At 39.5% G+C, this 16,868-nt stretch overlaps 1 protein-coding gene across 1 annotated transcript; it reads right to left on the minus strand.

Annotated features, from left to right (window-relative positions):
• Positions 1 to 1,894: 1,894 nt before the first annotated feature.
• On the minus strand, positions 1,895 to 4,793 carry LOC121646638 (diablo homolog, mitochondrial-like). The gene is made up of 6 exons (XM_041995752.1): positions 4,734 to 4,793; positions 4,324 to 4,453; positions 4,118 to 4,240; positions 2,947 to 3,057; positions 2,707 to 2,803; positions 1,895 to 2,405 (listed from the first exon to the last, which is right to left on the minus strand). Exons 1-6 carry the CDS (start codon positions 4,790 to 4,792, stop codon positions 2,197 to 2,199), a joined length of 729 nt encoding a protein of 242 aa, XP_041851686.1. The 5' UTR covers position 4,793; the 3' UTR covers positions 1,895 to 2,196.
• Between the last annotated feature and the right edge of the window lie 12,075 nt (positions 4,794 to 16,868).

Below are 16,868 nucleotides of genomic sequence, written 5' to 3' on the forward strand. Positions count from 1 at the left end.
TGCCATCTGCTGGAATAAAGCTTAAAGACAAAACAGAATGAAGGGAAGAGCTTTTTTCCCCCCAAAACCTCAGCAAAATTGCTATTTCAGTGGGAGCATAAAATTATACATTATAAGTTTATGTTGGAAAATTGATTCCAAGTAATATCTAGATTCCAACTCTGCACATGCATGTGAAGTCACTCTGCATTAATCACATTTTTAAAGCTGACCAGCTGCCCACAAGTCAGCCGCTTGCCATTAAAAAAGTGTTCCAATAATGAAGTGTTTCCCTTTTTAAAACCTGTCATAAAAACAGAACAACTCATCCAGTTCCTCCTGCTGCCCAAAGGCACGCCGGCTTGTTTCCTTGCTCTGTGTCAGTGAGGAAAGACACAATGCTGCAGATGAAGTGACGACAGGGAGGGGGGCTGAGAAACAGCCTAAAAGCACCGCAGGACAGAGTCTGGACACGGCTAATTTGCTGTGGAGTTATAGCTGCTGAGTGGCAAAGATAACAAGCAGAGGAACATCATTTTCCAGCTAACACAGTGACATGTAAATGTTTGGTAATTAGAATGGCCAAGCATTTATATGCCACTGATCTTTAAAAGGCATGAAGTCAAAGAAGGGGCTTTTATTTTTATTTTACTATTCATTTAATTTTTAAGATTTGGGTATCAGTTATATTCTGTACAATTTTACAGTAAGAAAAGGTAAATTTAGCACTTTAGCACAATCTTTGGCATCCCTAAAGATGTCAGCTGTTTGGTAACTTATACTAATCTCAAACCTTAGCTAGCTTTTAGGAGTAATGTTTTAAGTCATTGTTAAGAAAGGACAAGTGATAGAGCTTTATAAAGACTCTTGACGACTCCTTCCTAACTGCCTGCATAAGACTCTGGTATCAAGATAACTGATGCCCCCAAGGCAGAGTAATTAAGAAATGATTGCTAACAGGAATAGTGAATGCAAATCAAAAATTCAGGCTTGTACTACAGCCAGTAAGATGGAGAACTCCTCCCTGACAGAAAGATTATTTTATCAAATACCATTAAGTTCTTGAAGGAAACAGCACATTTTAAAACAAGGAAAAGAGAATTAAATATAACACTTAATATAAAAAGATAGTTATGGCTTTCACAACATGATCATTCTAAACCAAATAAAAATCCAGCAATGAACGTTCTGATTTTCAAGTTTAGATTTTGTCATGCCACTCAGAAGAACAATACACAAGAGTTCAGGAATCTTAACAGAACTTGAAGCTTTTTGCAGAAACAACTGGAAATCTTCCAAATGAGAAGTGAGAGACTGAGTTGAGTTTACAAGTGTTGATACTTGCCAAAGGGTGTGGTGCTGGCTTTGACCATGCTAGGGGGCCCAATTCTGGCTTCATACTACTTCTTTTACTATTGTGATTGCGCAAGAAAAAAAAATCCTTATATTAACAAAGAATTGTTGTAATCATATTTACTCTGTTGGGAAATCAATCGGAAATTTAGTACCAAAACTTGTACATGCAGTATAAATGGTGAATTAGGTTATAACAATCAAAGTGAACATTACTATGGCAGGGAGAGGTGGAACCTCACAAAGACAGAGTTAGTCGAGTGTGTGGTCCAGTTGATTGTTTATGAAGTGGCTTCCTGCCATTAAAGAAAAACTGAATTTTTCCAAAGATGACCACAGGGGATATTTTATCCACATAGTTGGAGATGATGCATTTCATATTTAACATCTGTTCACAATAACAATAAATTTAGATCAAATGTGAAGAGGCTTGCATTAAAAACTTTCCCTGTTGAGCAATAAAAGCGAAGTGGATTCAACGATTCTCTCCATTTTAAAATTCTTTTCTGTTCTTTGGATCAGCACTGTGTTACTACAAAAAATGAGCTTTGGAAACACAAAACAAATTGCAACCCACTAGTCCCTTTAATATTTTTTCCAGAAAACAAGAAACAACATGACAAATCCTGGTCCTGGTCAAGTCACAAAGCAGGACACAGTGCAACAAAAACACAGTCTTCAATCCAGTAAATAATCTTAGATGGCCAAACACTTTAAAGTATGATCTACGTTATAGAGATACAATCATTTTTTTACTTTTTCATAGCTGCAGTTGAACTGCATTATGAATTAATAAAACGTCATATAAAAGGTAGTGTAGAGATGATAGAAGTTAATGAATTTGGATATATGTGAAAACTGGTTTCAATCTTCTCTGAGATAAGCCTCAGGCACTTCCTCTTCGTCATCACTACTTTCTAAGGATGCACCATATTTAGCCATCCTTTCAACCTCCATCACTTTAGTCTCGGCCAGCTTTTTATCTGCATCCAACGAAAGTTTCTGTGCCTCCTCCACCTGCGACTGGGCCAGCTGAATGTTTGTCCTCACTGTGATGGATGCATGCTCCGCTCCTGAAAACATAAACGTATGCAAACAAATAATTTAAAGGTTAAACTCACAGCAACTCAAGTTCAGATGTTGGATGTGGTCATTAAGCAAGCACTCTTGTCCATCACCATCTTGATTTACTCAAAAATCCACTGAAGGAGTGCAAATGATCTAAAAACGACTCAAAATGCAATGCTGACGGCAGATAAAAAGAAACCGGCAAGAACAGGAGAGATTTCAGGAGGCCCACAGATAAAACCTTTTACTCTTCATCACAAGGGGCCTGAGAAAACCTGCCTCAACAGCACACTATCTTTTACACACCTGACACATATGATGCCTCTGCTGCCATTTCACACAGCTTCACTGCGGTGACCCAGGTCGACTCAAAGCGCTTGCATTCATCTTGTACGTCATGAACCTGTCAGGATAAAAAAAAAAAAGTCACACAAAAACAGATCTACAGTCACCTGTTTTATTGCAGGATTTACATGTCGTAATCATTAAATAAATCAATCAAATTAAAGCTCCCCCGAAGTCATTTTATTGCGAGAGAAACCAAACCTTTGCACGCTGGCCAATGATGACCTGCCAAACTGCATCTTCTTCCGCTGGAGTCAGTTTTCCAAGAGAGGCCAGATAACGTCTTTGTAGGGCAATGAGTGTGTGAACAGCCTATTAGGAAGCAAAGACCAAAGTAGCACAGAATATTTTATGCAATTAGAGCATATTTTAAAATACTTGTTGAAGAGACCTGCAAAATGTGTTGCATCATTAAAGAAATCTCAGTGTGTTTGGACTGAATATTGTACTATTGATCTGGTGGATTTATGGACTAATACAGGCTCCCCTAAAAGCTCCATGGTCCATCTGGCTGTGAATTAAACCAAGAATTACAGGTCAGCTTATGTTGTAACAAACAGAAAGTAAAAAGCAGGTTGTCGCATCATCATGAATCTTTCTGTTTACAACATGTTTAGGGAACAGAAAACATGACGACCACTGTGTCACTATGGGTTGTATTTACATTACATGCTGGTAACTGTTGTAAATGTGGAGGTAATTAGTAAGGGTGCAACAATTTTTCAATCTTAAATCAATATTATCCTGACTTTTCCCAGTCACTGACAGGACTTATTTTTTTATTTTTAATTTGTCATACATAAAAAAAATTTGTTAGGCCATTTAAGCAGTGAAAAGTCATTAGTTGGTAATGACTTAAAGTCATCTTTGAAGCAGTTACCTTTGTTTTTCTTCACATCTTTTTATGCAAAATACAACTAACTTGTTTTATAAATCTGTATAAAATCCTTGAAGATTATCTGATGTACTAAAATACTTTAAAACTGCTCAGCTATTGTATACTGTGCATTTCATTGTTTCACTGGCAAAAAGGGAAAACAGTATAAAAAAAAAACTCAACATCAACCCATAAATTTACAATCAATACATTCCTAGTAATTAGTTATCTAACTTTCATACAGATGGTGAATGGGCAGCAGGCGATTCATTTATTGTTACTGTTGAAAAAAGATAGACTGTACAAATACATAATACAATAGTAATAAAATCTAAAATGAGATTAACACACCCATAAAATTTGGTTGTGAAGTCTTCAGCTGGACCAAAAGTGACCTAGATTTAAAGCACAGGCTCCGCAGTTCCCTACCAAGCAAATATATGAGTAATATTATTTTAATTTTAATTATCATTTATTATTTGATAAAAGACATACCTTGGAATACTCTGTGAGGGCATCTATTAGAGCCAAAGTGGTCTGTGAGAGGAAAGTACTCGAGCTGTCTGTCATCAGAGAGGCTGCTCGTCTGATTAGGGAGTCATGAGAGAGGTTTTCAACCTGCAGCGGATAAATACACTGTGATTTTACAAATGCCGTGAAATTAAAACGGGCTTGTAAACTATGTCAAGGGACAGACTCACCACTTTAAAAGGTACCGCACATAGGCCACCACCGATGGCTAAAGACGCTACACCTGAGTACAGAATATTTGTCCATTTGCTCACTTTACGGACTGCAGGTTTTTTGCTGAACAGGGTACGAGCAGAACTCCTGAATAAAATAAATACAATTTTTTGAGCAAAATCAAGCAGGTAAACTTATGAAGTACTGTCACAAAATTTAGAGTAGGCTGATAGAAAAACAAATTTTAGCAATATAGTCACAGTCAGATTGGCTGAACACCGTTTTAGCATTAACTTGAAAAAACAAACAAATTGTGTATTGTAATAACGTTTAACGAAATAGTCTCATTCTTAAATTATAATAAGCTAATATCAAGAGAATTTTCAAACAATTTTGTCACTGTCATTTAATCTTATTTACAGCCTACCTAACGAAACTTAAATACGCTGCTCCCCTCCTGAGCGCGGCCATGTTGGTCCGCCACATTAAATTGTTCTTCTCGTTGAGCAAAGGTTCCTATTTCGCATGCCTATTTTTTTTTTTTTTTTTTTTTTTTTGAGCGCATCACTGCCATCAACTGGCAACTAAACTAAACTAAACTAAACGAATAAAATAAAATGTATTTTTCTACAAATAAATTAGTCTCAGTTAGATTTATTGAACTGTTTTAATAAAAAATCTTCATCAAGTATCAGTAAAATTCCTGTTTTTCCATATATATTCAATACATCCCTTCATTTACAGAGATTCTTAGTTAATAAGAAAGAAAATGATTACAGATAACCTTATAGAACAAATGGGTTGGTGAGAAATGTAGTTAAAACATGAGGAAGACAATGTAAAGTTTCATAGTTCTTAAATGATTCATGGTTCTTAAGTGGTGTGCATATGATATGATATATGATGCTGATTTGGCACCAAATAAGTTACAAATTAGATTTAATAACTGAAAAGCTTAATGAATAACAACTAAATACAATACAATAAAACATACCACAATGATTGGTATATTCTGTGTATATATATATATATATATATATATATATATATATACAGGCACAAACACCAACAGGGGCTTAAAAGTTATTACACAATTTCCTCCAGGATTAATAAAATATATATATAGTCCATGATCTGCTCAGAGAAACATATAACTTAGATATTGGTCTTTCATGGATATGTAAAGAAATGATGGATGACATGGTGGTATATAGCACTGGCTTCTTCCCACTCCCTTTGGACAAAGACTTATTTTACTTTTCCTTATTTTATTTTATTTTTTTTTTGTCTTTTGTTCAAATACAAACTTTCAATCAATCAATTCAATCAATCAATATATTCCAGTGCACGGGTCCACAGCTTGCCAGCATCCCTTATTGCTGGTGTCCACCAAGTGGCAACCTCCACCTGTGAAATGTGAAGCCTATGTGGAAGTGAAAAAAATTGCAGTTCACCCCTCATCTGCTAGGGGCTGGCTCCAAAACAACAAATCCCCATAGACTCCCATGTTTAAAAGGCCAACTTCACAGCAGAAATAAACATGTTTAAATCCTGGTACAAAAATCCATTTTAGTATTAATAGGTCAAATTTACCATCATGACAACTGTGAGGGAGGTGATTTTTTTTCTGACTCATTCGTTTGGATGTTATTTAATCTTGAAACTTGGCATAATTAGGGGTGTGTCCTTTTGATTGACATGTATCCAATATCCGTGGCAAGAAGGGAGAGTGCAGCACAAAAGCTGTTTTTAGGTGGCTAACAATGCTCCTTAGCTGTAGCCCACCTACCTTCATTAGCCGGTTAGCTCATGTTAGTTAGCTCTTAGCTACAGGCAGCTCTGACTTTGATAGACATCAATCATCCATCCTCGCGCTCACAGCCCCCCTCTAAGCTCTGCCACTTTGCCCATTTTTGCATTTTCCAGGAGCGACGGCAGGCATGACGCTGCCAAGATGGCGGTTGTAGGAACACCCCAATGAGCTTCACTTTTGCTCTTCAGAAACCTATGGGTGACGTCACGGAGACTCCGTCCATCTTTTATATACAGTCTGGTGTCCACCAACAAGTTTGGGGGTTTCCTCCACGACAGGCACCAACAACCTCACGGCCACAGCTCCGGCTGGCCGCCTCAACAATAGAGGCACAAAACACAGCCCACTCTGACTCAGTGTCCACCGCCTCACCTGGGACATAGTTGAAGTTGGAAGTTGAAACTCTTTCTGACAGTGAACTCCGCCAGACATTCCCACTCTTATACCTGAAGAAGGTGTTTGTTATGGACAATTTATGACGAGCACAGAAGTCCAACAACAAAACACCACTCAGATTCAGATCAGGGGGGCCGTTCCTCCCAATCACCCCCCTCCAGGTTTCACTGTCATTACCCATGTGAGCACTGAAGTCAACCAGCAGAACAAGGGAGTCCCTGGAAGGAGTGCTTTCCAACACCCCTTCCATGGACTTCAAAAAGAGTGGCTACTCTGAACTGTTTGGTGCATAAGCACAAATAACAGCCAGGACCCGTCCCCCTACCTGAAGGCAGAGGGAGGTTACCCTCTGGTCCACTGGGGTAAACCCCAACATACAGGCACGAAGTTGGGGGGCAATGAGCATGCCACACCTGCTTGGCGCCTCTCACCGAGAGCAACTCCAGAATGGAAGAGGGCCCAGCACCCTCTCAAGAACAGTGGTTCCAGAGCCCAAGACATGCATCAAGGTGAGTCCAATTATATCTAGCCAGACCCGCTCAACCTTGCACACCAGTTCAGACTCCTTTCCAATTACATAAAAAGCTTTTTATTACATAAAATATGAATTATTAATATTAATAACGGAAAACCTCGGAGCACTACCACACTAAGACTTATCTAATGGCAGTGTGGACATTAGAGTGCTAGATTAATTAATTGAATAAATTTATTAATTCAAGCTAGTCAAATCAATCTCAGTACGCTAATGACGTGAATTCTTATTCAAAGGCACCCATAACATGATTCAAAGGTTCCAGAGTCCAAGCTGTGTGTCGCTCTAGGATTGTTGCTGAGTAATTATTAAAACCTCTATGATCACAATAAACCAGTTTTCCAAGTGGTCTTTTTTTAAAACTTTATATAATCCATTAAGTTTGACAATTACGTCATGAGTACAATATATACACACAGTTTAATTAGAAAATAAGAATATGCAGTCAAATGCCACCTTGAACTTCTGGGTGAAACGAAAATGAAAATGAAAATGAAATTACAGCTACCCCATATAAACTACATTTTTCTTATTTCATTGTGTTGCACAGCAGCCAGAAGCTACTATACGATTGCTTTTAATGTGCTTTTTGTACCTTCAACCATTTCTAGTCATCTGACTGTTGATACTTTCTTCTACTTCCAGATGGAAGCGTGTCTGGGCTGGATTCACATCCTACAGTGTGTAGTGTAGCAGCTGTGACCACACCTCACCTTTTCCTCTCATCCTCTGTTATAATGGTAATGTTTCATATTTTGCTTTGCAGGAAAATACAGTGAGCGACTGCTTCTGGTTCCCAAATTTTATTTTATTTTTTCTTCTTTTCTGAAGTGGTCCCAGTGTATTTAAAGAATTCTAAATTGAACGTTCGTTTGCCAAGTTCAATTTCTATAATTGATGTGAACATAATATTGATGGATTTTATAAAAACTTAGCATTAATAACTTGTTGCTGTTTATGTAATTGGTTAATGCTTGTAGAGCACATTTTATTATCTCTGATTTCTGCAAAGTAGTTAACACCTTTTGTACACCAAGCAATCAATGGGTCATTGGGGTACTCCCGCTCATCCTAACTCATATATGCCCTCTCAGCCCCACCCACACAATATAAACACTCACACAGCATACAACCCTCCCACTCTCACTCCCCAGACACACCCTTACTCATCCTAACACATGCATACGCACGCACACAAACATACCCCCACATCCACACAAACATCATCCAAAGTATAGACACACACACACAACATATAAGCATCCCTGTCTCACACCCCAGCACCTCCCCCTATAATCCCCGGAATCCCACTCAGCCCTCCTTCAAACCCCTACAGCCCCCCTGCTCCCGGGCCATACCCTGGGTCCCAGGGCGTCAACCAGACACCAGGGCATGCACCAACCCACACCACACATCCAGGCAGACCCAGACCCCCGGCACATATGGAACCCACCACCACGGAGGGAGGAGGACCACCCCCGGACACCAGAGCCCAGAACCCCCGCCCAGCCCGCCCCGGAATAGCCCGGCCGCCTGGCCCAGGGCCGACGCCCACCAACCCAGGCACCACCAGTGGCCTCACCCCCCGCCACGAGGCGATTTCAACCGCTGGCCCCCACAGCCCCCGACGGGGCCAGACCCATCGCAGAGCAGCCCACACCACCACAAAGAACCCACAACCACCAGTCACTCCCGGCCATTTCCCAAACTCCCATAGCAACGAGGTCACAGTCCTCCACCTACACTAAGTGATGGAACTAAGCACAGGGGACCAGAGGGAATGAGATTCAGCCAAATAGTTCTTTGAGGAGGCAGACATTGTCTCACTACTGATGTGGTCAACTAAGAGATTCCTAAACTGCTGAATACACAGATTATTTTTGTTTTTCCAGTTCACAAGGATAGTTTTCTTTGCGATGCATAATGCTGTGCGTATCATGTGTGCAGAGTTAATTGCCATATTAATGTCACCCAAGTCACCTAGTAGACATAGTGCAGGGATTGTAGGAATATTGCATTTAAACCATGTTGACATGTCCACACATACCTGAAGCCAGAACCTGCAGACAGGTGTGCAGAACCACAAGGCATGGAGATAGTTGTTAGGTGTGTTTTCATTGCAGTGTGTGCAGATGTTTGATTGTGACAGACCCATCCTGAACATCCTTTGTCCTGTATAATGAGTTCTATGCAGAATTTTGAATTGTATTAGTTGCATATTTGAATTCTTAGTCATTTTAAAGGTGTTTAAACATATTTGTGACCATTTATCTTTATTAAAGTTACTGGATAAGTCCCCCTCCTATTTTGAAGTTGGAAGACAGATTGAGTCTTCTAGTTTGGATAATAGTCTATATGTTTTTGATAATAGCTTTGGGCCACTGAGATTCATGAATTCTGCCACCCTAATAGGTAGCTGTAAGTTTAATTGATTAATGGTATATTTTTTACATATAATAAATTTAAGCTGGTGATATTCTAAAAAAAATTTGCTACTGATTCCATATTGTGAAGTGAAAATATTAAATGACAAGAAGTTTCCATTTTCTATTATATGTTCTAACTGTTTTATTCCTTTATTTTTCCATTGAGTAAAATTGATAAGCTTTTTGTTTTGCAGGATGTCAGGGTTGTTCCAGAGGGGTGTAAACTTACATGGAAAAAGTGAGGATTTGGTTATTTTTAGAAAATCCCACCAAGCCACTAAAGAGGAACTGATATTGATGCTTTTAAAGCACTTATGTGTTTTGATGGTTGAGCTGATGAATTGCAGGTCAGAGATGAACAGATCCTCACACAATGCTTGCTCTACATCTAACCATGATTCATCCAGACTGCTAGGTTTAAGCCATTTGGAGATATACTGCAGCTTGTTAGCTAAGAAAACATGATTAAAGTTGGGTAGCTCCAATCCGCCTCTATCTTTAGTCTGTTGTAAAGTTTTTAGACTGATACGTGATGGCTTATTTTTCCATAAAAATTTAGATATATGTGAGTCCAGTGACTTAAACCAGCTGGAGGATGGTTTAGTGGGTATCATTGAAAACAGGTAGTTTACTTTAGATAGAACCATCATTTTAACTGTGGCAACCCTCCCCATGAGTGATATGGGTAAGTGCCTCCACCGTGAGAGATCACCCTCTATTGCTTTAAGTAGCTGGACATAATTTAGCTTTGTTAGTTCTGATAACCTGGGGGAAATGTTTATGCCTAGATATCTAATGTTTCCAGACTGTATTGTAGTATTGGGTTTGTTTTGTAGGCCACAGTTGATGGGTATAATAATAGTCTTAGACCAGTTAATAGAGTAGTCAGATATTGATGAGAATGTGTTAATAAGTGTGATTGTCTGGGGGAGAGATGTCGGTGAGTTCTGGAGGAAAAGTAATACGTCATCAGCATAAAGACTTATCTTATGTTCTATATTTTTGGCATGGATTCCTTTAGTCTCTTTATTTTGTCTTATGGCAGCAGCTAGGGGTTCAATAAAAATAGCAAAGAGTGATGGAGAAAGCGGGCAGCCCTGTCTGGTGCCTTTGGTTAACTATATCAAGCACTATCATAATGATTGCAATCTTATGATCCGTCTTTGACAGCGGCTTTTGGTCTTGCTGTCCCTGGGGCGGAAATAGCAAGTGTGGCAAGTGGATACTTTGTGCAGGATGATTTGTTGTTTCGGAAGTGGATGTTTGTGGGCGACTGGGTGCGTGATGTTCTGTTTCAGCTTGTGGTTCCGTCTAAATTTTGCACTGTTGTCCTCAGAGTTGCTCATGACGACTCTGGTCATTTTGGTGTACGGAAAACATATTTGAGTCTCCGCAAGCATTTTTTCTGGCCGGGGGCGAAAAAAGATGTGTCTGCATTTATTAAAACGTGCCATGTCTGTCAGCTCACCGGGAAACCCATTCAGACCATTACATCAGAGCCGTTATATCCTCTTCCAGTGGGTGGTGAGCCTTTTGAACATCTGCTCATGGGCTGTGTGAGCCCTCTACCGAGTTCTAAGTCTGGCTGTAGGGACCGGCTGAAGGGGTTTCAGGCGAGACTGAAGAAGGTTTATGACCGTAGTGCTGAGCACCGTGAGTTTAGTCCAGGTGACCAGGTGCTTGCCTTTACACCGGTGGTTGGTTCCCCTGTTCAGGCACAATTTTCTGGTCCTTACATCATAACTGAGAAGCTTTCCGATTTGGCTTATTTGATAGCTGTTCCAGGCAGGGAAAATCCTGCTCACCTCTGCCATGTGAATTTTCTGAAACCTTATCATGAGTGTCCTCCGGTTGGTGACGGGGGGGTTCTCGGGTTATGCGCATCCCGCCTTGGCCTTTTCCCTCGCTGTTGCGCTGGAGGACGGTGTTCCCGAGCCAGATGACGGTTTATTTAGTTGTTTAAGAGATTTGGAGTCTTTGAGCGTCCGATCTCGACATCAGGCACATTCAGGGGTGTGACAATGTTAGGGCTGATGCGTTGTCTAGAGCTCCTGTGGTTTAGTCTGTGGGTTCCCTGGTGTATGGTGGTTGCCCTGTTTCTCACCTTCTCTTCTCCTTTAGGTGGAGGTGATGGTAAGGGTGAATTTGGTTGGGTGTTTGTACACGTTTGTTTTTTTGTTTTGGTGTTTTGTTGATTTTTGTTTCGGAGGTTCATGGGGATTTTCGTCCCCATGAACCCCCGTTTTTATGGAGGGGGGTGTTACGACCCCTTCTGCTTTGTGGCTGTGTTTTGTTAATTATGTTTGTATGAAGGTGCAGCTGGGGTATTCGGCGGTGCGTATAAAAGACCCGCCTATGATCGACCTCAGTCGCTTCTTTCCTTGCTCCGCTCCCAGGCCGCTGCACCTCGTTGTTGTGTTTGGTTTAGTTCTACATCATACAACACTGCATTCATTATACTTATACACACAACCAAGCATGCCCTGACATTGCTGATATTGCAGACAATCACACTTCATGGTTATATTATTTTGTCTTAATTTTGGTTTAATAAATAATTATAATTGGTTTTCTGGGTTGTTCAGCGTTGATTTGTTATAACCGTGAGCCGGGTTGTAACACCTCTCTGCAAACAGAAGCTTGGAGAAGTTTGATCATTGGTCTTCACACATGCATTTGGGTTGTTATATAATATTTTTATCCAATTTATGAAAGATGACCCAAACCCAAATTTGTTTAACGTTGCAAATAAAAATTTCCAGTTTACTCGGTCAAATGCTTTTTCTGCGTCTAAAGAAATGACTGTGGATTCCAGATTATGTAGAGTAGAATAATCCATGATGTTAATTAATCTACGCATGTTAGTAGAGGAATGTTTACCTTTAATAAAGCCTGTTTGGTCAGGATGTATTATTGGAGGGGTTATTTTTTCTATTCTTCTGGCCAAAGCTTTGCTAATTATTTTTAATTTGGATTTTTTTCATGAGAAACAGATTGATGAAAACACCACTGTTACACTCTCTGTGGCTTTGACCACAGGTTCGAAGTGTAAGACTGTAACTGAAACAGATAATCTGTGTTTTTTTGTTTAGTTTTGTCTTTTTATTGGTTCCCCAGCAGGTTTGATGAGAAATGAATGAATGAATGTAAATCCAAGGTTAAGCCCTGCACGTAAACTGGCATTTGTTGAAAGTATAATAAGATCAATGTTATGGTACCCTGTCCTGTACCCTGTAAGTTTGAAAACTTAAAACGGTGAAATCTTGAGCCATTTTTGTAAAAACAAGCTGTTCATGGTGTACTAGAATACTGCACTGTTTTGTTTAAATTAACTAAAAACTTTAGTACAGTTATCCATAGATCTTCCTCTATTGTGATTTATATTTGAAACATCTGTGGTTTAATGGTTTCATGTCAGAAGGTCTGAGACAGAACCATTTCTTCTGGAGTTGTAATTTTAGAATGTTTCAGTTTCAAGGCAAGACAAGATTATAAATTCTGTACATAGAAAAAAAGTATAGATATCTGAAAATGTAAACAGGTAAAGCTGTTATTGACTTATTGCAGGGCTCTTCAATTCCAGTTCTTGACGGTCACAATTCTGCAGGTTTTAGATGTTTCCCACCTTCAACACATCTTACTCAGACTAACGGGCTATTATGCACAACCTCCGTTCTTTTTTTCTTTTTCTTTGTGTGCGTGTGTGTGTGTGGATGGGTGAGTGTGGTAAACTGCAGGTGAAACTGTAATGAGTTATCACGGAGGACCTGGAAATTCAGCCACACACACACACACACACACACACACAGTGATGGAGATTAAAACAAGGGATGGTTTATTGAAACCGGGGGGAATGCAGGGAAAAATCCAGATGAAGTCCGATAGAGACTGGCGGCAGGTTCCTGAGCTGCAGTGGAACACAAACTCATGAAACAACTCCAGACATAAACAGTGGGGATCCACAATCTAAAGGCGTAGAACTCAGACAGACAAGGGTCATTCACAAAGAGGCAGAGGTCAGATTACTTATCAGTAGGGCTGGGCGATATGGCCTAAAAATAAAATCTCTGATTTTTTATAACCAAATCCGATTTCCGATTTTAACCGATTTTTTTTCCTTTTCTTTTACAAAACATAAATAAACTTATTAAAACATTCATTTGTTTATATAGATGAATGCTAGCAAAAATAAAGCATATAATGTCATAGCTCTTCCACCATATAAACGACTTCATATCTTACATTGAAATATGCGACACAATGCATCCGTGATCTCTTTCCATCTGGATCCTTATCGTACAGGATCTACTGCAGGAATAATTCCCCTGATGAAGGTTGTCTCTTAACAAGGGTTTGCAGCATTTTTCACTGCAGTTATACGTACAGCTAAATCCCAGGCGTGAGTGAAGGGTCACTTTACTGAAAATCTGTCAGACAAACAACGTTCTGGTGTGGAGGGAGGGCTAAGTCTGCTGCTAACTAACTATGGAAAAAAATCCTGATTTTCAAAAAAATTAATCTCCAGAAATGAAAAATTCGATTTATCGATTTTATCGATTAATCACCCAGCCCTACTTATCAGGGTCAGGCAGGGCTCAGTGGTCTTTCCAAAACAGGGTTGATGCCCAGACAGGCAATGGGCAGGAAAAGTCTGACATGGAATCAGGCACAAGGGAATCCGAGGGACAAAACAGGGTCATTCACAGGAATCTAGAGGCAAGAGAAAACACTGGCTATCAACAAAGAGAACAATGCTGACCATCTGGCAGGGAAGCAGAGACAAGAGAGGGTTTAAGTAGGAGAGCGGGCAGGTGGGAATGATGTGTAATCAAGGAGGCCCAGGTGGAGCAGATGAGCTTGATGAGGAAACGGAGAATCCTGCAGCAGCGACCATGACAGTCCCCCCTTCTTCCATGATGCCTACAACAAAGTGGTGGAATTTATCAAAAGAGGAGTGCTACCTGAGCTCCTGGGAAAATGGTACACAGCTCCATGCCTCAATTCCACCAACACCACAGCCACAGAACAGCCACCTGAACTGGGATGCTATTGTGGTCAATCTGCAGACTCAGATTCCATAATCTGCACATCTGGAAGCTGCCCTGGAAGCACTTTCATAGATCCTGCCTTAACCCATCAGAGCCCGACATGACATATTTGTCACATACAGTTTCTAAGACATTGTGCTTCAATTTATGGTATAAACATTGCTTAAAATCCTGTTGAACACAATCTGATACTACATTAATAGATACCCAGAAGCAGAAAACCACATTAAAAAAAAAAATATATATATATATATATATATATATATATATATATATATATATATATATATATATATATATATATAATATATAGATATCCCCCCCCCCAAAAAATGTAAATTTGTTTGTTACATTTTGTTAAAGGGCCAAATAAAGACCTCATATTTAAAAAAATTGGACTTTTCTTACCATTATTTAATGGGTCGGGCCTTTATGGGTTAAGCTGATCCGGGTGCCCAAGACATGGAAATGTGTTGAGTACAAAAAGCAAGTTTAGCAAGTTTTCATGTTTGTAGTTTGTTTTTCTGGGTGGAAATTGTTTACACTTGAATAAACTCCTCAAACATTTATTGTTTCAGTGTGATAATTACATTCATACAGCCTTGGAATTAAAGTGGAAGTGTCATTGAATCAAGCTTTATAATAAAGCTATATAATAATATATAATAAGCTTTGTAATAAAAAGCTTGTTATGTAATGGGAAAGGAGTCTGAACTGGTGTGCAAGGTTGAGCGGATCCGGCTAGATATAATTGGACTCACCTTGGTGCATGTCTTGGGCTCTGGAACCACTGTTCTTGAGAGGGGGCTGGACCCTCTTCCATTCTGGAGTTGCTCTCGATGAGCAAGTGTGGCATGCTCATTGCCCCCCGACTTGGTGCCTGTATGTTGGGGTTTACCCCAGTGGACAAGAGGGTAACCTCCCTCCGCCTTCAGGTAAGGGGACGGGTCCTGGCTGTTATTTGTGCTTATGCTCCAAACAGCAGTTCAGAGTACCCACTCTTTTTGAAGTTCTTGTAAGGGGTGTTGGAGAGCACTCCTTCCAGGGACTCCCATTTCTGCTGGGCTCACGTGGGCAAACCTGGAGGGGCGTGATTGGGATCTGAATCTGAGTGGTGTTTTGTTGTTCTTCTGTGCTCATCATGGATTGTAACAAACAACATGTTCAGGCATAAGAGTGTCCACATGTGCACTTGGCACCTGGGACACTCTAGGCTCTAGGCACTTCACAGAAAGAGTTTCAACTCTTCAACCATGTCCCGGGTGAGGCAGTGGACACTGAGTCAGAGTGGGCTGTGTTCCGTGCCTCTATTGTTGAGGCGGCCAGCCGGAGCTGTGGCCATAAGGTTGTCTGTGCCTGTCGTGGTGGTAATCTACTCTAAGCCCCTTTTAATATGTTTAATATATTTTACAGTTTCCAAAATGAACATTCAAAAATCCATGATATACATGAAAATGTCCTGCAAATTGTCTGGAATTGTTTGTGTGATGCTGGCTAATAGTAAAATATAAATTACATGTGCACTTCACCATCATAGTAAAAGGATATAAGGCCTTTTCTGTCATCTTTAAGCCTTCAGTATCAGAATTTTAGTATTAGCTCTTTTTGTATGCAAATGTTATTTTCCCCATAATAATAATAATAATAATAATAATAATAATAATAATAATAATAATAATAATAAATTAAATGCCCCTTCAAAACCAGGCACTGCTCCTTCACCCATAGCTGCAAAGAGCCATCATTCTGTCTTGCTAATATTAGCATTAGCTCTTTTTGTATGCAAATGTTATTTTCCCCATAATTAAAAAATGTTTTTAAATGTTTAATGTTTTATTTTAAGCTTAGTATTGTATTACATAATTTATTCTTTCCAATTTCTTCAATTTGTTTATTTTTTTTCTTTACTTTTAATATGGACCATTATTTTGAAATTTCACAGCCCCACATGCCAGTTGTGTCCAACTATTTGAGTTTTCCATGACATTTAGACAAAATTTGATGCCAACTCAAACTAGTCAGATCTTGGTCAAATTTACTGAAATGTCAGAGAGTATCTATTGAATTTCTGTTTACTACATTTGGACAGAGGCTTGCTTAAGCAGTTTCTGATCTGTACTTTTTTTTTTACTTTTTTTTTTTTGTACCTTCCTTTTGTGCTTCTCCCAATGTACATGTACTATACTTCTATCCTGACTGTCTAGTGCTCAGAACACAAACTGCTTCCCTCTAGTGGTCAAAAAGGATCATTACTTGGTCCTTATTTGGTCCCCATAGCAAAGGCGAGGGTGTGTCTGCCTTTACTGTAGGCATCAGTAATCACTACACTTAGCAAAATGTTTTG

The sequence above is a fragment of the Melanotaenia boesemani genome, chromosome 9 (genome assembly GCF_017639745.1).
Source record: "Melanotaenia boesemani isolate fMelBoe1 chromosome 9, fMelBoe1.pri, whole genome shotgun sequence".
Classification (NCBI taxonomy): domain Eukaryota; kingdom Metazoa; phylum Chordata; class Actinopteri; order Atheriniformes; family Melanotaeniidae; genus Melanotaenia; species Melanotaenia boesemani.